The sequence below is a fragment of the Pteropus alecto genome, unplaced genomic scaffold (assembly GCF_000325575.1).
Source record: "Pteropus alecto unplaced genomic scaffold, ASM32557v1 scaffold11, whole genome shotgun sequence".
NCBI lineage: Eukaryota > Metazoa > Chordata > Mammalia > Chiroptera > Pteropodidae > Pteropus > Pteropus alecto.
This window is the reverse complement of record NW_006431956.1, coordinates 12,050,410-12,073,417: the sequence shown is the minus strand read 5'-3', so window position 1 is coordinate 12,073,417 and position 23,008 is coordinate 12,050,410. Positions and strand designations below refer to the sequence as shown.

General features: G+C 34.5%; 1 protein-coding gene across 1 annotated transcript in view; it reads right to left on the bottom strand.

Moving 5' to 3' along the window:
* The window catches only part of MLLT10 (MLLT10, histone lysine methyltransferase DOT1L cofactor), a 188,669-nt gene that overhangs the window by 14,982 nt on the left and 150,679 nt on the right, over nt 1-23,008 (bottom strand). Inside the window, 2 exon segments of the mRNA XM_025043458.1 lie at nt 1,114-1,231; nt 10,786-10,964. Coding sequence (XP_024899226.1) covers nt 1,114-1,231; nt 10,786-10,964 — 297 coding nt within the window.

The following is a 23,008-nucleotide window of genomic DNA, read 5'->3' as shown; positions in this document are numbered from 1 at the left end:
AAGGCCATGGATTATGTTCCGTTCTTTCATTCCTTTCAATTTTACAGCACAGAAGCGTGGTTTGCATTTGCAGTACCCTCCCCTCAGCCACTTTTAATTTCTACGGTTAAAGTAATGAATCACAGCTGTGGACAGCTAATCTGTATGCTTATCACAGCAAATCCTTATGCTTTGTATTTTTTAACACTTTGCATCCCAAGACAAATCATAAAATACATACTGTATTACATAGAGCCACACATCAAGACTCATATTATGTATTACTACACAGATCTTCACACCAAAAATAAAGTTACATATAATAGTAAATATCTGAACTGACAAAAACAAGTAGAAACACAGAATTTTGTATTTAAAAGAAAAAAAATTTAATTTCTTCAAAATATTCCTTAGGTAAGAGTATCTCTGCTTGAAAAGTAACTTTTATTTCTCCTACAGTTAGTTCCTTATAAAATCGCCGAATCTGGCCTCTTTCAAGGTTGTCCTCCCCTGATTCTGAGTCAGGTAACCTCTGACCCTTAAAGGGTAAAGACATGACTGATCCATTCTTGGTGAACTGCTAAACCCATTCCCTTCCCCCAAACAGGCATGACTACTTGGACATGTCAACAAATGCTTAAGGATGGAATGAAACAAAGCAAATCCAGAGGCTCATTAAAACAGTACAAGAGGCAAATGCTACAAAATGTCAACTGCTAAAAATTCACAGGATTACTAAACACTGTAGAAATTCTCTAACAGGATTTTTTTTTTAACCAAGTTTGTGTAATGCAATTTCATGAATTATGCAAATAAAGGTTTAGGCTATTCACAGAAAAGCCCAGTGTTATGTTACTTTCATTGCACAGAACTGAGAACTGAACACATCAATCACAAAAGTCACAGGAGACATTGTTGCATTTTTTTTTGGCTCTGCTTAAACATTTACATTTCAGACAGTAAAAAAAGCACAGCACTATTTTGCAGCACAGCATACTATTTACTTCCAACTGTGATTCTTCTGGGTTTTTTTTTAAAGGCACCATCCTATATTAAGCACACCTTTAGACTTTTCAAACAAAATGAGCCAATTGGGGATAGAATTTTAGAGTTTAAAAATTCTTGAAAACTTACCTGTTTGAGTGTTTTCAGATTGAGCTATAAGAGCTGCCATTGAAGAATTTGGATTTAATCTATTGCCATACATATGAGATGGTGCCTGACTGAGAGAAGATCCAGAGAGGGTATTTGCCTAAATGAAAAGAATTACATAAATAAATTATATTTGAAAATATCTTAATAGTTTTCCTCCTGATAGACCTGAAAAATTTTTTTCCAACCTCAAAATATACGCAAAAATTCCTCACTTTCTGAAGAGCGAATTTCATTCTTACTTGTTTTACCAATCCAATACTTCAATTTTCGAAGTTACATACCTCCAAATTTAAAAAAAAAAAAAAAAGACTGGCACAGTCAAAGTTAACTATTCCTGCTTTAATTTCAAAGTATCTCATCGATACCAAAACCCAGTGGGGCACGGTAACCATGTGAACATATGACTAATTATTTAATCGTATTAAACCATTTATAAAATAAGGGCAGGTAGACAACAGATGTCTAACAAATGCTTTGGTCTCTTATATCACAAGGCTGGCTAAGGAGGTCGAAAGGTCCAACTTCTACTTTTAGTATTTTAACTATACAGAGCCATATTTCCATTCCTTAACTCTGTCATTAGTAAAACCTGCACACTATTTTGTTACTTCCTATTTTGATAGACTTGGAAGCCTGCTGCTTTTTCTGTTTTGTTTTGTTTTTATTTTAAAAGAAAGCAAACAGGCATCACAAGTATGTTTTCTATACAATGCAGGGCTCAACGAATCACAGCTTTGCCCTGACCCCATATAAGGCACTGTCTTTTTGGCAGGAAGCCAGTTCTACTAACTGAAGAGCTAGTCCAAAGTTTGTAATTCATTCATGTTGCTAACCACAATTCTGAAGGCCTCTACTGGGACTTGTGCCAAACAAGGGAAAATGAACCCTTAAACAGATGAAGCTAAGGAGGCTGGCCAAAGTCTTGCGTAATCCAATGTAATAAAAATGCCTTCTTTGATGTGAATACTTTCTCCCACTTTCCAAGAATATTATAACCTTAAAATGTGGCATTGTGGAAGCAAATCTCTTGTACACAAAATACTGTTAACTCACAGAAGGCTATTACAAATCTGAAATACTCTTTGGATTTAACAGAACCACAAATTTCAAAGTATACTTCCTACTCTTTTTCATGAATGAAATGAAACTTAAGCTTTTATAAAATGAAATCATTGTATAGTTATCTCAGAACAAAATTCTGGAAAATAATTTCAAAGAATTGAAGCACAACTAATATAAAGAAGCTGAATAACAGCAAAACAAAAGATGTGGGACATTCTGACATGTATAACTGCACACAAGGGACCAAGACGACATAGTAGTTATAACAAGCAAAATATTACAGAGAATAAACTGTGTTTCTGGAAAGACTCAGATCCTGACATTATATCTGGCCTCTAGCCAACTTATTAAGGATGAAAATTGGACTTTAAATTCACAGAAAGTCTCTGTGATGTAGAATTCTGTCCTTGCTTTCCATTGTTCCAAAGGGTATATTTCACAGTTCATACTTTAATGTCTAAATTCAATCGGTCCATTTCTGGGTTTCATTTTTTCTCTTATTAAATATAGGTATACAAAGCCAGTAAGTTTGTACTATAAAGTCCTGTTTAACAATTAGCCCTCAGTAAAAGGTAAGTCAAAAGTTTAACCTAAGGATCATACTGGACACTTGCCATGTATTTAGTAGCAAGACACATAAAATATACAATTCATAAATGAAACTATATTAAAATTTTTTACCCTTCCAGAAGTCAAATACTTAGGAATCCTGGCTACTCATAAAATAACTTGAAAACAAAATAAAACAAAACAAAAAATCCAAACAAACAAAAAGATCATATGCTACTCATCCCATGTGTTAAAATCTCAGGTACCTTATACTTAAAAATTCCCTTTGCAGAGCCAATTTACTCTTATACTCTAGACATAATTCTAAAAAGATCAACTAAGCATATAGTAGATTAGAAGTGGAAAATTAATTAGAAAGAGGAAGAAGAAGTAATATTTTGAGACAGTTTGTTGGCAGCAAGAAATAACAGCTGACGGCAAGACAAGAGAGAAAAATATGAGCAAGGAGCGTGTTACAGGGTTAAGAGAGTGCCAGTGGGATGTTGCTCAAAGAACGTGGACATCTATGTGCCTCAGCACCCGCACCTTGGCCTCTTGAGTCTGCTTTTTCGTGCAGTCATCTTTTGGCTGAACCAGGACTAATATTATACCAGCTGGACTACTTGTTTAGTTCCAATTATCAATTTTATGAGCTGCCTTAGTCTCTTGATAAGAATCAAAAGATCCCACTCTAATCAGAAATATACCCTTTTACAGGAACGGTTCCTTCTGCCAGGAGCTTTACATTTATCCTGATTAGCTTCAAATGTCTTGATGTCTCCAAATTATCTTAGTTTCCCTATCTATCCTGTGTTAGGCTCACCATACTAAAAGATCAAAATGCAAAGTAGTACAACAGCATAATAACTGATTTGCATAATGACTGTCATCAGAAAAAGATTAATCATCTTTAGCATAAGTCCAAAACAGGAATGTATGTTTTATAAAGATGGGAGGCAAAAGTAAATTAATAAAATAATAAACTAAAATGGGAATATATTCTTCATTATCCTGAATAACCAATTTCTCAAAATTTCTGAATGGGTAAACATTATCTGGTAGTTGTTTTTAAAAAATGATTGCATTTATCTAAAAAAACTTTCAAGATATTAAAAATAAGTTATTAATTTTACCAGGTAAGGTTCTGTGGCATACATCTAAACCAAGGCTACATTAAAACTCTACTTTTTATCATTTTAAGCAAGTAACATGAGTCACCAAAGACTACAAATGTCTGACACTGCTTAGTCAGCACTTTTGAAGTGCTATTTAGAATGGTTAATATGCTGGGAACCTTTGATAGCTCTTGGCACCTTACTAACAAGAAACCCCTAACATTTTAGTGAAAGGATCTCATGACTTAGTAGCAACGGAGGAGCACAAGTGAGAGAGCAGAGAAAAAAAGGATGTCTTATAGAGGAGAGTACACATGTAATGTCTGGCATTTTGTAGACTCAAAAACCTTCGCTGTCACGAATAAGAAAGCACCAAGATTCAGGACGATGGAAGGATATCCACGTGAACCTGAAGAAACAGTGTTTTTGAAGCATAAAGGGCACTGAAAGCTTTTATGGAAAAGAAATCTGAAACAAGGAATAAAGGAAACAATACACACACACTTCTCCACAGCATACTTTGGACATGGATTTTAAAAAGTACACTGAAAGCAAATTACTAATGTGCCATAAGTTCACTTCAGAAGACCTGGTATAATGACTGGTAATTCTTTTTATAGGAAAGTAGCTACCTTATGACATTTCAGTTTTATCTCCCCAAGTAGGGAGAATGGCTATTGTGGACAGATATCCTCCTTGAGTCTACTGGCACTATAAGAATATGAGTTGTGAACACTGGGGAGGCTGAGTGAAGGGTACCCACAACGTACATGAACTCTATACTCCGCACTCTGTACTGTTTTTACAACTTTTCCATGCATTTAAAATTATTTTAAAATAAGTTAATACAAAGTAAACTACTTGGCTTCACAGTGTCCCACTGAAATGAAGTCATCTACTCAAAATGTGAAAGTAGGTGTTAAGATTAGGTCAAGACAAATAACTTATATAATTATAAATTCATATTGCCATAATAAACTTCTGCTTCAACTTCCAGTATATGATATCTTAGTTTTGTTCCCTCCCCAAGATTAGTAATTGAAAGGAACTACTTCTACTCAAGTTATTACACTTACTCTAACACTCTTATAAAAGCCTCATTAAGAGAAGTATAATTATTTTACAAAATGGACCTCAAGACAAGTAGAGTAAGGGTAAATTGAATAATTATTGAGGTAAATCTAAGTAACTTTGAAACATATTTAGGTGCTAGAGTCAAAGAACATCCTTAGCAAATTTAGAATAACTTATTATGTTAAACATCCAGAAAGATATGTGAGTCTACCAAGGCAGTATTCAAACGCAAAACAAATTAAAGAAATTTAGTATTTCCTAAGAAGACTGACATACCATATTAAAATATTAACAAGATTAAAATTATATTTCAACTTGAAATGTCCCTGTTGTTAATAGTTGTTCACCTCTTACATGTCAAATGTCTGCTCATGAGCACAGAAAAGTTTTAAAAGAGCTCTAGTCATAAAATAACTACCAAATTCCTAGGCACCTGGCACTAAAGGAGTTAGTTGTGGAGAGAAAAAGTCAAGCTAAGTCTACTCAATTATCTGAATAACAGACTTCAAAGTGGGCATTGTTTTGGTAGATTTATTTTTCTCCCTAATGATGGTAAAGGCAGAAAAATACAGAATAAAGAAGAAAAACTAGGTTTGAAAGAACGGTAGCTATAAAAATTTCACCTTTAGAAAGTATCATAGTAATATATCACTTGGAGGTAGATACAAAACTTTATACTTCAATAATATAGGATGAGGTTATAGCAAGCCTTTTTTTAAATGCACAATTAACCTGTCAATAAACATTAAAATCAAATGATTTAAATAAGCTCTAAAACACAGTAGCTTCTTCTTCAAGATTTTCATCCTTGACACATCACTTAAAATTACATTCTTCCAAAATTCTGTCAGACTCGCTAAATTGAATATTATTTTTTAATTCCTATTTCATATACATACTTAGAAGAAAAAATCTTTTTATTTTCACTGTATCTGCCATAAACCAAGCTTCTCACTTTGGGAAAGGTACTAAACCTCTGTGTCTTCAATTTCCATCTGTAAAAATGGAGATAATAATAGTACCTACTTCATAAAAACACTGTGAAGATCGGCTGAGTGAATATATGTAAAGGGCTTAAATGAATGCCTGACACATGGAAAGCACTCAAATTTTAGCTTATCACTTAAAAAATTATTTTTATAATCTATTATGGTTTCCATCTTTTCCATTAACTTTGTTAGAGAATATAATTTGCCAATTATATTCTGATATTAACGTGGCTGGTTATATTTCAAAGATTAAAACATATTTACCTAAGAAAAATTAGAAGGTATAAATGTCTCGTTATACAATGATATCTTAATTTATAGATTATATAATAACATAGCAACACTGCAAATATAATGTAAGGATTCAAATACTTTCATGACAATTAATTTATATGCATTTTTCAATTTGCAGACACAATTTGTTTGCCTAGAAAAGCTTCCAGGAAAAATTGGAGAACAGTGGAAAGTTTTCATATATTCTCTAACTCAAGTCAAACTCTGTACTATGCAACATATTCTGATAACAGACCCCATTTCTGTGTCAGCCACCACCAGTAAGGCTTTAATACTCAGCGTGTGATGAGAGATGAAACCAAGTGTGAACAACTTTCGGGTCCCATGAGTAGGCTGACTGTTAAAGCTGTCAGGTTCAATTGCATCATTCCACATTATTCAATGCCCCTAACTGCTCCCTAATTGTTAGGAGCTTAACGTCTTCAAAACCATTGTTTAGGCTCATGCTGAAATGTCCTACAACTGAGTTTCTGTAAGTAGTGGGAGGGATTAAACTGTAGTTAAACCATCACTGAACACTCATGACTGGACAAGATGACCGCACAGAATAACCAACAAATTCTAAGGCTTCCTAATTGGTTGCTATCTAATCAATACATCACCTATCTTTTGGAGAAAAATTGAGCCCCTGGGACTACTGTGGCTACTGAAGTAATTTATAAACTGGAAAAGACGTTAGTCAACAGTTGAACCTAAAATGTCTAAAATGCATATATCTAGGTTAACTTGGAATTATGAGTTTTATAAGAAAAATTTAATACTATTTTTAATAAAAGAAATGCTTCTGTAAAATTTTTCTCACTGGTAATCAGGCTTTTCTGTAACAGTTGAAATTAATGATGTCATATTGTAGCATCAATGTGATAACCTTAATTCCAAAGTACTTTATAATCTGCAAAATACTTATTCTCACATGAACTTCATAACATACCTGTATAGCAGGCAGAATAGGTATTTAAAGTTTTCATTTTATGTATGAAAAAAATTGATGCCCACAAATTGAAAATACCTGCCTACAGTTACACTTGTGTGTAGCAAAGCTTCTGGAACCCAGGATTTCTGACTCGAACTTCTATTTTGCATTGTGTCACACCAATGGACACAGTAAAATCCCTAATAATATTTTTCAAATAGACTCCGCTTGACAAGGAGGCACATAACTGGGACACTCATTTTTATGGTACTGAGCAGTAAACCAGACAGGAGGCTCAGGAGTCAGACTGCCCTGCTTCCAGACTTCAGTTCCATCACTTACTAGACATGCGACCTTGTATGATTACTTAACCTCTTCACCATCCAAGTGACGTTACAAAGCACTTAAAAAACTTATTACTTAAAAAATTACTCAGAATGTTAACTTCTTTAAAATTACAAGTCATTATGAAATTATTTAAAACAGATGACACTTTTCATTCTGACCAATCAAGTCAGAGATCCTCTGAAGTCAGGTGACTCTGCCTGGGAAACCAAACCATTTTCTCAAAGAGAATGAAAATGTCATATCAGACATCATTTGAAAGAAAATCAAGGACTACACATAAGTTAGCTCTGCAACACACACAGACACACACACACACACACACACAATTATGATGTTGGAAAACAAAATATTCAAAGCTGACTGAAGTAAAAGTTTCACAGAAATCTGTAAAACAGTCACTAAACGGTATCTTTAAAATACTTAAACACCTGCCTTTACTAAATATCACATAAACCTTAGAAGTTCCTTTATTTAAATTACTTAACCTATGTCATTTTTTATAACACTAACAGTAAACAATGAACCATGATCATCTACATGAAGACTATACCGAAAAGCAATACCTCAAATGCAGAATATATTAGAATACAATTTTTTCATTACATTTTTCAAAACATTACATATTTTTTTTAAGTTTTTTTTCAAATTAGGGCTGCTAAACATGAGATGCCCCCAATTTTACCACTGTCTCCTACCCCATTAAAGGCACAAATCTACTCTCAGTTTTTAATTTCTGTTAGCTTCCTGGTCTTACCTCCTTGACCACTTTGCAGGGAACAATTCTTACGGCAGCGAACAAGCCAAACGAGAGGCTTGTCTGTCTGACTTAAAGCCAAGGCTAGAAAGATCAAGAATGACCTCTGAGTTTTTATCCTGCTGGCACCAAGCCAGTCACTAAAAATTACTACTTTCATTAAGTTTTTTGGGGGGAAGGAGAGAAGGCAAAGCATTAATTCAAATTTAATGTTTCTATTCTCTGATTTATATATTTTTAAAGTATCTGCTTGCTGGTGTCAAGGTTTTCTTAATAACTGTGACAAGACTTCCATAATTACATCTTAAATACTGATCATTTTAACTTAACCACTTAATTTTAAATCAATTATCTATAAAGAAACCCTAAACAAAAGGCTAAGATGCGATTATTTAAACACAATGGCTTGCGTGATTTGAAAACAAACAAGGCCTATATGAAAGTTGAACCAGAAACCAACTTTTGTCACTTTGAAGATTAAATTACCAAATGCATTACAATTTTAAGAGTTCTATCTAAACATTCAATTTATCTTTAACATTTTTTGTATCCTTTCCCTTGCACATTGCCTAAAAAACTCACATTTTGCACATTTACTACCAATACTATTGTCTCGGGCAGCTAAACTGAAGTAGTTCAACTGAGAGGTCAACGTGCCTCAGTTGCCTGGAGACTGATGGTTGCTACAGCAGCACCAGATAAGCCAGGCTAAATAAACTCCAGCTTGAAAGCAGTAAGCATACACTGCTGGACAGAAACAGAGATGCAGTTGTCTCATCATGCAGCATTTGCGTCTAACGGGATGATCATATTTATAAGAGAGCCATCTTACTGAAACATGGAAAGAGGATAAATAGTAAAGATTTAAATTGACTGAATCCTGGATTACTTGCAACTATGATTTCTTTGTTCTTCAGTTGAGTCATATGTGCAGTGGAATTTTCCCTCTAGCTATAAATTTCCCTTCACCACCACTTCCCCCACTGACCTCCCTAATGCCAATCCCAAAACCACAAACATAATGAATAAGAAGAAACGAGATTTTTGCTTAATTCAGGCTGGAATTAACCAGAGAATAATTAAAACAGACCTATATGAAAAAGAAAAGAAAAATGCACACTGAAAATGTTCATGTGAGACTTTGTCCAAGGATATAAAGCTATCGACAGCATATGGTTACACTTAATTAAAATTAAAAGAGATAAAACTATTTAGAAAGGCTATTCTCACATTTATCCTTCCACCCTCTCTAACTCCAAATCCGTATTATTATGGCTACTTCACTAAGGTCAGTGAACTGAGCTAAAGAAAAACTCTCCTAAACGAGTCAAACTCCTCTTATTCAGATTGAGAGGTTCATCAAATAGTTAACGTCCATTTTCAAAGATACCACCACCAAATATGCCACTGATTTTATGTGCTGAACTGTTGTTTATTCTAATACTTGACCTAATTATAATGGTGAATGTTTATACTGCACCATTACATACTTTAAAAATAACTTAATCTTGTGCTTTGATGTACAGCTTACAGAAATACTGGAAAAGTGTTTCCTTCTAATGGTCCACACAATGGAAATTATGAACACATACATAAAGCCTAAGTTTACAGCAACTTACAAACAACTACTTAACTAGTTATTTGTAACCAGACATTTATCACTGTTATAATTTTCTCAAAAAGTTAACATACTACTAGAGCTTTAGATAAAATGAAAGTAAAATTATAAAGAATTCCAAAAAAATAAAAATATATATACTTTAGGAATTTTAAATTATTGCCTTTTGGGAAATGGGTGGGGGGGAGTAGAGGAGGTAGGGATGTGTGTATGTGTGTGTGTACAGTTTGGCCCATTTACTGTCCTATTTGTGTATGTAATTCAAGATTATGATTTTTCTGATTTGACTTTTGCTTTTAAAGCATTCCTGTAGGCTAGGTCACCTATCAAGTCACCAACCTAAAGTGGAGGAAAGGGATGTAAATAAATGCAAAACAACCAACACAGTCACCATTATTTACAATATTTGTGAACATTCCTTCTCTCCCACTAGGAGGAAAGCCATATAGTGCTGAAAGGGATCATTTACTCTTTATCCTATATTCTCCTACACTAGGATTTTTAAGAACTGAGAGAGCAGATATTCATACATTATTTGCATGATTTTTAAAATTGTAAAAAGAATTTATAAAACCATAAAAGTCCAAAACTGGTTCATACTTGTAAGTGCTATTTTTTAAAAGAAAGAATAAAAGCTCCCCACAAATTTATATTTTATGTTGTAGGACAAACCTAGAAACTCAGAAACTGAAAACAGTAAGTGGGTATCAACTTATTCCTTTGTCTTTTCTCATGAGTATCATGTAAAAAGGTCTATTATTTCCACTAATATGTCAATACAAATTGAGACACTTTATAAATTCCTATAAGGAAGCTCTATTTTGTTTCCCTCTCCTACAATCAAACTTACTTTAAAAATGATGACCATGACCCATTGACCCATCGGACTCATCGGACCCATCCACACATTACTTTATGGCACTGTAACAATTTACCTGAGTTGTAGCAACAGCAGGAGTTGCAGTCGATGCTGCTGATGGGGACAGAGCTCCTACTTGTTGCAAATGCCCAGAAGACTGCTGAGGTAAATGAGAGCTGGAGACAGGAGTACTAGATCCGGAGCCAGATACTACATTTGGAAATGATACTGCTACATCATTGCTGTTATAAATACCTGCAAGAAAATAAATATTTTATAACTCAGCAGTCAAATTTGTCACAGAACACAACATTAATCAATAAGTTAGAATACCCACATTTCCTCCTGATCCCTCACCTCAATGATAAATTTCAATGATGGTGGTGAACAGACAAAAAGTGTACTAATAACTGAATAAATAAATACTGACTTTTCATAAAACACTTGTCTGAGAACCTAAGTCATTTTTATATATCAAAAATGGTTTTGCTAATAGACAGGGATCACATCAGAAAATACTTTATAAAAACAATAAGAATTTTAGAAATTCCTAAGAGCAATGAAATATTTCTTAAGTAGGAGAATAGTGATTAGTGTTGCATAAAAATCACCTGATAAACCTTCCAAAATGCAGACACTAGAACCCCAGAACTCATAATTGAAAAAGTCTGAAATGGGAAGACTTTGCTTTAAAAAGGTCACCCATGCTACAATGTAGAAAATAAAATGGAATAGGACTAGATTGGAGATTCGGAGACAATGGCGGGACACAGCTATGAGAATAAAGAAAATAGATGGATTCTACATATATTCAGGAGGTAGAATAAACAGGCCTTCATGACTGACTGAACCAGGTGTACAAAGAGGGGTGGGAATGGAGGGGGGACAGAGGATTAAAAAAATGATCATGATGTGGACTACTAGGTAGTGGCAACATTCTCTTCAAGGAACAAGGAACACATTGGCCCCATGGGAGTAAACAGCAGAAAGAAAGAGGGTAATGAGAGAGCGGAAGCAATCCATTCTTTACAAAAAAAAAAAAAAAAAAAAAAGGGGGATGAAAAGGAGGGGGAAAAAAACCTTTCTTAGCAGGTCTTCAAACTCTTGGTGGGGGATGGGAATCAAAAAAAAAAAAAAGGTGGATGCAATGGAGAAGGAGAAAAAAAATTAGCAAAAGTTAAGAGGGAACAGGGAGTTAATGAAAAAAAGATGTTTTGGGGTTTTTTTTTGTGTGTGTGCATGTGTATTTTGTTTTTGTTTTTTACAGATGGGAGATCACGGTCACATGCTGATAACAAAGAGCCCACAGAGAAAGAGAAGCTCTTTGAGGATAAAGATAGGACATGAGAATATCTATAAGCCAGTGGGGTTCCCAACCCCATTTTTGGTTGTCAAAATCAGGGAATGTTACTGGTGTCTAGTAACAGAAATGCTGCTAAACATCTTAGGACAGCTCCTCAAAAGTAAGAATTACCTGTCCTATAGTGTCAATAGTGTGGAAGCTGAGAAATCCTGCTATAGACTAAAGCTCTTGGGAGGGTGGGAAGGAATAAGAACTTGACACTGTAACAAGAGGAAAGCAGGAAAAAAAATGAACCTAAGTGGCCTGCAGTCAAAAAAAAAAAAAAAAACTTTTCAGAAACTACAGTCCTTGAGGACTATGTTCTAAAGAACATAATTATTGATTCATAATAAATAAAAGCACCTATAATCTTAAAACAAGGGGAATAAAAGAATTGGGACATTTTTGAAGGCCTTACAATTATACTTGAGGCTCCTAAGATATCTATGATTTCTCCAGAAAAAAAAAAAATTATTCATTCAACAAATGCATCTATTATGCAAATATCTGAGAGAGCTCACTATTTGCCAGACATTGTTCTAAGTCCTGGAGATACAAAGCCATCTAAGATATGTGGTCTCTGCCTTCAAGAAGCTTAGTGGAAAAAAGGGACAATTATAAAGGACTGAAGAGTACTATGAAAGAAACACCCTCAGGGGACTGAGTATCTAACCCAGACCCCAGGTAAGAGAGGGAAGAAGACAGGGGAGCCTTTCGAACTGATTTCTAAAGGAGCTGCAGAACAGAGGCAAAGGGTAGTTTGAAGAAGAAACATGCAACTGAGAGCAGGGCAAATTCTAAGAACTTATAAGTACTATCTGTATAGGTTAAGCAAGAAATAAGGCAATAAATAAATAAACAAACAGGAATTAGATCAAGAAGAACATGAAAAGTTAAAATGTTAAAAGTTAAAAAAAATCAGAAACAATAGGAAGCCACTGAAGGACTGTAAACAAGTTTGGTGTGATCGGATTTGGGTTTAAGCAAAACATAAATCACTGGCACAAGGCAAAGACTAGACTGGGGAAGATATTTAAATAGAGACTGAGAAAGCTGTTAAGGATTGTTACAAAAATACTGAAGAGCATAAATAGGGATTAAACTAAGGTAACAGCAAAAGAGACATTACAAAGGCAAAGTTCATAGGACAGGTAACTAATTAGGCGTGAAGAATAAAAAAGCCGAGTCATTCTTGACTCATAAGCACCAGCAAGTGGATATGAGAGTGGCAATACCAATCACTGAAGCAGGACTAGCAACTGTACCCAGGACTTGGTTACTACGTGTGGGTCACTAGCACGATAGCCCAATGAGGTAAATATCACTCTCATTTTACATAGGAGGAAACAGAAGTTTAAAGAAATAAAATAACTTGCTTAACGACCTACTAAGTGGTAGAATCAGATTCAAATTCATAGCTGTCTGATTCTGTAACTATAGAAACCACTTCCTGATACAAGTTTGAAGTTCAGGTTGATCATGGTCTTTGAGATGCCTGTGGAACACAGAACTCCTATATAGTCTAGAACAGAATGGGATAAGCCTGAAGCTTGGCAGAAAAATCAGACCTAAAGATAAAAATCTAAGACTTAGAAGCATAGTGAAGTTAGAATAAGTAAATATGAAAACTCAAAAAGGCTTTCTGTTGATGTATACTGTGTTTAAAATTTTTAACTAGTTCAATTTAGCAACATGGAAATTTCACATTAGAAACTCTAAGAATTCTAATTTTTCCTGAAAAACTGAAGCTGGGTCAACACTGGATACTATATTCTGAAACAGCAACAATCTGCTGAAGCTTTAGACATAGATTCTTTAATCCAACAGCATCCCATTATTCCTTATTCTCTCTTCCTCACTCACTTATGTTATCTACCTGGACACTGTAAGTATTTGATTTATAACTCCTGATATGGAAGCTGGTCAAAGCCAAGAAATGGAAAAATGAGATCACCCAGGGAAAAGTTCTCAGCAGGATCAAGAGAAAAGGACCAAACCGTAGAGAATATTACTATTAAAGGATAAACCAAAAAAAGCCCACAAAGAACTGAGAGAATCTCAGAAACCACTTGGAGAATTTCAATGGAAAGTTCAAATGATACTAATTGGCCATTTAGGTAAGGCCAGAAAAAGGAGTCACTAAAGGTGACAATAAATCTTGGCAAGATAACTCTTTAAAGAAGTTTGGCTGTGAAGAACAGAAAAGAGATAGCATGTAAATGAAGCAAATGTTTACAAACCTTATATTACAAAGGACAGACATATAGCTGAGAAAAAATTTTTTTCAGTTGTTTACCCCATAGTTCATTCAACAAATATTTATTGAGGTTCTTATTATAAAAAAAAGGCACTGAAGATAGCAAAGAACAGAAAGGAATTCTGCCTTCAAAGACCTTATAGTCTCATAACAGAGCTAATAAGTATTCATAAGTTAATGATACAGGAAAGTTCAGAGGAAAAGATTAGGGTAGAGGAGTTCCAGAGAGTAGTTACTTGAACTCGGCTTTTTAAAAGTACTTAGTTTTCCTTTTTTCTTTTTTTTTTAAATGATGAAAAGCATACTATTCATGGAATCTCCAACATCCATAACTAAAAGACAAAAGTTAGCTGAAGGTGGCATGATGAAATTGTTCTTTTCTATAAAACCAAGATAACAGCTAACTTAAAGGCTTTTATTTAAGAATATCCTTGTAAAGGCTCTAGCAATGCCTAATATACAGTAAGTTTCCACAAATAGTAGCTATAGCTATTTTAGAGTTAATGCTCTAATTAAAAATTTACCTTTAAGTCAGGAAAATACAATACTGTAATGGTCAGGTCCCCTAATGTCCTTTATACACTTTGAAAACTGCAAATACCATTACCACATGCAATAATATATCATGAAAGTATAATACTGAGATGCAAAATTGTGGTGATTGAAGACCTTTGATCTCTAAATTTAATGTTTTTATATTATGTTAATTAGTACTTAAATGGGAAACTGCATAGCTAAAGTGCAGTGCAATGATCACACTCCGAGACTATGTTTGGTACTCAGGTTACTGCTATAGAATAGAATAAATCAAAATTTTGCTTTCCTATCAAGGCAGGAAAGCATAAAATTCTATATATATATTTTTTTAATGAAAATCACTGATACCTCAACTCCCTCATATCTCAGGTATGATTGGTACAGCATAAACAGTTTACTAAGACCTTTAGATCTTTTTTCACAAGGCAAATAATCCTCCTTAGGTTGCTCTGTATCCGCTTTGTTTAACTTTACCCTATTTCCATCTTTTACAAGTTATATGCTATTTTAATCCAAATCGAGGAGATAAGTCATCATATTAAATAGAAGTGAATCCCGCAATGCACAAGCTCTAGGAAAATAGCCTGAAATTCATCTGCTCAGGCTAGAGAGTAGAAACAAAGATGCAGAATGATACAGAGGGTGACAATGACATACTGATTCATTCATCCATTCTTTCATCTACCCATCCACCTATCAATCAGATATTTATTGAGTATCTATCTATTAGAAGACAGGCACTGTGCTAGGAGCAAGGAATAAAGTATAGAACAAGACAAAAAAGATTTCTGCTCCCCAGGAATTTGCAATTTAATTAGAGGCAAACATTAAAACGAACGCATGACTATTAATTGTGACAAGTGCTATGAAGGAAAAGGGTATACATACTATGAGAGCAAAAAATTAGGAAGCAGAAAAGACCTGTCTGAAGAAATGATATTTAAGCCAAGACCTAAGTAGAAAAGCTTGTTCAAAAGACAAGGGGGTCAAAAAAAAAGTAATATGGCTAAAGCACCATAAAGTGGAAAGAGCGGTAGAAGACAAGGTTGGAGTAAGGGAAGGAGTATATCTCACGGGATCTTGTAAACCACACAGAGGTGTTTACAGTTTATGCTAAGATCAAAGGGAAGACACCAAAGGCAAAGAACATGCCTTAGTTTTTAAAAGATCATTCCTCTAACTGCTATGTAGCGAATGATCCGAATGATCCGAAGGAGGAAGAGTGGAAACGGAAAGGTCATTTAGGAGGCAACTCTACAATCTAGATAAAAGATTATATCCCTCTGGACTAAGGTGGTCATGATATTGAATGTGTGGAAAGAGGGGGACCTGAAGTACATCAAGAAGTTGGAATCACCTAAACCTGATGGTAGACAGAATAAACAACAATATTATAAATGAATCTCAGGTTTCTGGCTGGTGATGCCATTTACTGAGGTGGTGAAAAATGGAACAGGAAGAGTGGATTTTTGTTTGTAAAAGAGCAAAGCAGCCAGTTTAGGACTAAGTCCTGAAGACCTCTAACCTTTCAAGGATGGTTAGTGGAAGAAAAACCTGTAAAGAAAATTGAGATCAGTAAGGTAAGAAAAAAACCATGAATGTGGTGTTACTGAAGCCAAGAAAAGACTTTGAAGAAAGAAGAGGCACATGAGCTGCATCACAGGATGCTGAAAGGCTAGCTAAGACACAGAATGAAAATGTCCATTAGATCTAGAAACAGAGAGACAGATGGTGATCTCAGAAAAACAGTACAGTGTGGGCAGAGCCAAGAAAATATTGTTTAGACCTAAGCTCTTATTAGTGTGCCCACTGCAATTATATAAAATCGATATATAAGACAAAAGTATACCTCTCTAGTGACAGAAATTAGTGTTCGCCAAGCAGAGTTCCTGCTTCCCAGTTTCAAAATGCCTAAAAGGCCAAATCAGTACCATATCAAGTTGCTTGTTCAGCAAAGAAGAGTAAATAAATGAGACAGTCTTGAGGAATATTTAACTGAGTAAATGATTAAGCCTGATGAGTTATCCCTAACCAAATCCCAAGAGTCTTTTCTGGAGGTTAATACGGTTTATAGTAGTTAAAAGTCCAAATCCTGCTCCCTCATGCAAATAACTTAACCCCTCTGAACCTAATATCCCTCATCTATAAAATGAGGCTGGTATCAATGATTTTATAGGGCTGGTGAAAGGATTAGCTAATATATGTAAAGCACGTACCAATATTATTAGTATACTGTCTACTACATGGTTAGCATTTGATAAATAGCAGCCATATTATTAAATACGAAGGAGGAATGATATCTATTAACGTTAAAAGAAGTAGGAGAGTATAAACAATAACAGAAAGCTTTCATAGTTAATACTGCCTTAATGTCTCTTCCCTTTGGTGACTAATGAATTAACACAGGATATTCTATATTTTGGCTTTCCCTTTCTAGATTGTGGACTATGTCTCCATATGATCAACATATTCATTACTCAGAGTGGATAAAATGAAATTTAGAAAAGAAGAGCTTTTTTTCCTGAGACTCTTGGCCACCTTGATGGAATATGGGTATTCCTAATTCTCCGTGGGCAAGCATTTATTATTTCTTAGGTTGCTCTATTTTTACACAGAGTTTAATTAACAATGTTGTTCATTATGTATTTCTTCTTTTGACTTTACCTAATTCTATAAACACTCATTAAAAAATTTAAATAGATGGAAAAGTAGAAAAAATGGTTGATATTTTTATATATTTTCAAATATTTTGGTGCACAATTTATAGTTTTGTTTTGCTTACTTAGCTGCCTATGTACTAAATATAGAATTTCTAACTCTTTTACACTGAACATTCATATTTTCCTTTACATTATAAAAAATATTTAATGTTTTTAATATCATTTTGATGAAACCAACTAAATATTACACAGAAGATATCATTTTATAATATAAATATTTTATGTGGCTAATATGTGCACGCACAATACTAGATGCTGAAGATACTACAAAAAAGAAAATAGCATTCTTGCATTCGTGAAACTTAAAAGTATAAGAGCTAGACATTAAATAATCACACAAATATTGGTGCAATGATGACAAAGTAGAATGTGTTGTGACAGACTATAAAAGGTACCTTAATTAAGATTAACAGTACAGGATAAGCACCCGTGAAGAACACATAAACTAGAAGGAAGTCCTTAGAGACCATTTCTGTTGTTTTTACCTGCCTAGAAGTGTTTCCCATTTATTTTCCAAATAGCATTCTATTTTCCATCTATCCCTACCCCCATTTCATATACTTTTGGCCCAGGAATGAGCAGGTGGCCCAAGCCAAGACAATCAAACTGTATCTCTTGAATGCATACTCAGAAGGGTAGAAAATAGTCACAACTAAATTAGTCTAATGGTAGTAATATTAGTCTACTAATTCACTAATTCTTGTTTACCTACCCCTTGAAACACCCTTATTTCTCTTCTCTCAGAGGTCTGGGATGGGATTTTTTCCTTTAATTCTCTAAAATAACCATACATACCCAATAAATTCTTTTTTCTGCTTAAATTTGACATAATCCATTTCTGTGGCTTATGTACAACGGACCCTAACTGATACATCCAGTATGACATAATGAGAAAAAAAATAAGATGCTTAAAGATGAAGCTAAAGGCAGCCCAAGAGCCAGCTCATATAGAACCTTACAGGCCAGGCCCTAAAGGACTTTTCGATTTCATCCTAATGAAAAGCCATAAAACATTTTAATCAAGAAAGTGGCATGACCAGAATTATATTTTTAAAAGATCACTTTGGATACAATGCAAACAATGCCTTGAAAGACAACAGAAGAGCAGAATTGGAGAGATGACCAAATAGCTATTATTAATACCTTAGACAAAAGATTTTAAATAGCTTAAACTTAGTGAGAATTATGGAGTGACAGCAGAGGCTCAGGATTTAGCCACAAGGAATCTCCATACTAAATTAGGATAAAGGAGAAGCTACCAGAAAACTAAAAAAAGAAATGGTCAAAATAGTAGGACAACCAAGTTGCTTATTTTACTTTTTTTTGGTTTTATTATGGTGATACTGGTTAACAAAATCCAGTAAACCACAATGAAATACCATCTCACACCTGTTAGAATAGCTGTTATCAACAGGACAAGTAATAATAAATGTTGGAGGGGATGTGGAGAAAAAGGAACCCTCACACACTGCTGGTGAGACTGCAAACTGGTACAGCCACTATGGAAAACAGTAGAAAGGTTCCTCGAAAAACGAAGAATTGATCTACCATATGATCCAGCAATCCCTCTACTGGGTATTTACCCCAAAGACTTGAAAACGTATATCCAAAAAGATATTTGGCACACTGATGTTCATAGCAGCATTATTCACAGCGGCCAGGACATGGAAGCAACCCAAGTGTCCTACAATAGATGACTAAAGATGCTGTGGTACATATATGCGGTGGAATTGTACTCAGCCATAAGAAGAGATGAAATACTGCCATTTACGACAACATGGATGGACCTTGAGATAATCATGCTAAGCAAAATAAGCCAGACAGAAAAAGTTGAAAACCACATGGTATCACTTACATGTGCGATATAAACCTAAAAGCAACAAATGAACAGGACAAACAAAGAGACTCATGGACACAGACAATAGACTAGTGGTTACGGGTCGGGGGAGACGGGGTCAAAGGGGTCAAATATGTGGTGAGAGAAAGAATTCTAACTATGGTCGGTGAACATACAATGCAAAATATATATGCCTTACTGTTGAACTGTACACCTGAAACAACCAAGTTACTTATCATGCTGGGACGGGACAGAGAATGAGACGGGATGGGAAGGGAAGTCCTCAACAAAAATAAATATGCTAAGAAGTTATCTAAGATGAAGACTAAAATAATATCTACTAGACTTGGCAAAGTAAAAGCTATTCCTGAGTGGAAGAGCAGTTGCAGAAGCCAGTATGAAGTGGTTTGAAATATCAATCAATGAGAGAATTTCTGCTTCTGGCAATGGGGGAGACTAAATAACCCAATACCCATCCTAATTAAAATGACCTAAGAATGAATAGTTAAGTCCCCAGAAAGTAAGGAAGATCCTTAGGAGTCAAAAATGAAAAGGAAAGAGCTTTACCAGGTTGTCCTAGAGGAGCCAGCCTGTGTCAGTAACCTAGGAGCTCTGGCTTTAATGCCCATCACAAAAAAAAAAGGAGAGAGAGAGAAAGTTGAAAGTTAGGCCTCCAATGGTTTCAATCTTGTGAGACTCTATGCAGAGAAACTATCCAACCCAACCTGGGCTTCTGACTGTGTGCTAATAAACTGGCGTGGCTTTAAGATGCGAATTTTGGGATAATTTGTTATGGCAGCAAGAGAAAACTAATATACTTGCACTGCCAGAAAGTAAGGAAGTGGTCAAAGAATAATGAGGGCATATCAAAAGGACATGGAGCCAGCTTAAAGGGGCTCTCACAGGCTAAAGTGAGAACAATTTGAGTATCACAATAAGTGAATTATAATATATGATTCCCTAAATCCATACTGATATAAACTGCAAGTTTGACAAGGAATGGAATATTTACATAGTCTAAAAGTTTATTCCACAAAATACTGTATATTAGATGTCTTATATAATTATAAAGGAGGAAAAGAAAATCTTTTCATTGGAAAAGCCTGATTATGTGCCATCTAATAGATAAAATGGAAAGATAACTTCTATGATATCCTGCTCCCAAAAAAACAACCTGAATCTAATAATGAAAAAAACATACAAACTTCAATAGCATCTGAAGACTAATATGGCAGTGTTAATTTCCTGCTCTTGACAGTTGTGTGTGATTCTGTAGTGTGTCCTTACAAACACTTAGGTATTCAGGTCTGACAGGGCACTATGTCTGCAAAGTTACCCTCAAATTGTTTAGGAAAATAAAAGTTCTCTAGACTATACTCTCAACTTTCCTGTAAGTTTGAGACTGTTTCAAAATAAAAAATATTTAGATGAGAGAAAAGAGCTATACAGTGTTTAAAAAAACAAAAGAAAAAGAAAAACAAAACCAGACCAGGTCCATTTCTAAAAGGTTCATGAAGAATTCCAAAATACACGTTCACTGAAACTCTTTACTCATCAGTCAGGTAAAACAATCAATTGAGCTAAATAGATGAGGAGTAAACGAAAAAAGATCAAAAGAAATTTCCCAGATAAAGCACAGAAAGATTAAGAAATGGAAATTATAAAAGAGTGGTTAAAAATGTGTGTGTGTGTGTGTGTGTGTGTTTGCAAAGAGTGGTCAAGAGACACAAACAACAGAATGAAAGTCCAAATATGTCTACCAAAAGTTACTGAAGAATAGAAAGAGGGAGAAGCAATATTTTAAAATATAATGGCTACAACTGTGTCCAGAATTGATTAGATATGAATTCTCTCAAAAAGGAAGCACAAGAAGTCCCAAGAAGAAAAAAGTCACACCTAGACATACGGTCCCAAACAAAGAGAACATCTTAAATGAGTGAATGGGGTAGAACAGTTTGAGGAGTAGGCACACAAATAGGAACGTGGGATTAAAGGAGTTTGGGTCTCTTGGTTTGGGTTTTTTTCAAGAGGAGAGATAGTAGAGCATGTTTAAATAAAGATGAGTGATGGTGAAAGAGAAAGTGAGGAAACTAAAATGATAAGGTCTGTGAACGGGGCAGAAAAGGATGAGAGCCAGAGCACAAGGACCAGTCTTTGACTGCAAGCAGAACTGGAGAGAAGGAAAAAGGATAGATAGAAATCAAGTCGATTTGCAGAACTGGGTATTGAGAAGATGAAATTTTTTTCTGTGCATAAGAGACAAAGACATCTAATATACATCAAATGGGGAAGGGGAGGAAGAATTTTAAAAATCACGGCAAAAAAGTAAGGAGGGTTTCCTAGAGACATGAATTAACATTGTCAAGCAATTTAAATGTCAGTTAAGGCTAATATCATGAATTGATAATGACATGAATTTGTACATGGTGTGATTTTTTTTCTCTAGAAACACTTAGCACTCGTAAGCATAAGAATATAGGTGGTCAGGTTAATGAGATGAGACACACCTAAATTAATATCAATCATAAGCCTAGATGAGAAACATCATGTGGTGCATTACATAGTGCTTTTGTTTGTTTGTTTGTTTCTTTATCTTAAGAAAATTAAAAGGAAGGTTTAGTAGGGAAAAACTGTCAATTAAAATGAAAAACATAATCTTATTAGATGTGGCAGTGATTAAAACAATTTGCCATTCTTCATTAAAGGTTCTGTATAATTTAAATAAAAACATAAAAGAAATGACCACATTCAATTTTAGAAAATGAAGGCCAACAAAAAACTACTCTACAACCTATAATTGTAACATAACCTCTATGATAATAATTTTATCTAACATTTTATTCTGTAATTATTCATTTATATTTCTGACTCTCCCATCTAGAATCTGAGCGCCATGAAAACAAGAATCATAACAAGAAAATGACAGTCATTTGCCATGTATATATTATTTTATGCACAATACATATTCAATTTGTTGTTCTCAGTTTGGTGTCTAAGAAAATATATCATGGATATATTTCCAAGTGGCTAGGTAAGCTTCTTAAATATCACTTGATAATCAAATCCAGGAGATGCTATAAGAAATATGAGTGTAATTTTTACATTTCTAGTACTTCCAATTTTTTCTATGATAAATATCTCTGTAAGTCTAGCCTTTTTATATGTGTACCATTTCCTTACAACAGAAGTCACTTCTACTTAGTCCTTTTAGATGTCTCCCCAAGAAGCACATTTTATCAACAGTTTATGTTTTAGAATTCTTTTGCCTTTGAGATCTTAAAATTTCCCTATAATGTGTCCTGAAAAAGGATTTTTCCTTCCCTCTTTTTTCTTTAGCACTCTAAGGGCCGTTTCAATCTAAGATCTCTCAACTTTTTAAAGAAAGTTTACCTCCATTATTTCTTCAGATTATTTCCTCCTCTCTTTTTCTCTCTCTTTTTCTGGGGTTCGTTTCCTGGATTCTACTTCTATCCTTCATATTACATTGGTAGGTAGGTAGGTAGGTAGGTGTGTGTGTGTGTGTGTGGTCGGTCTTGGTCCTCTCCTCCTTCCTAGGGATTTCCAGGGACTTCCTTAATCTGACCTACTCGTTAATTAATTTTGCTC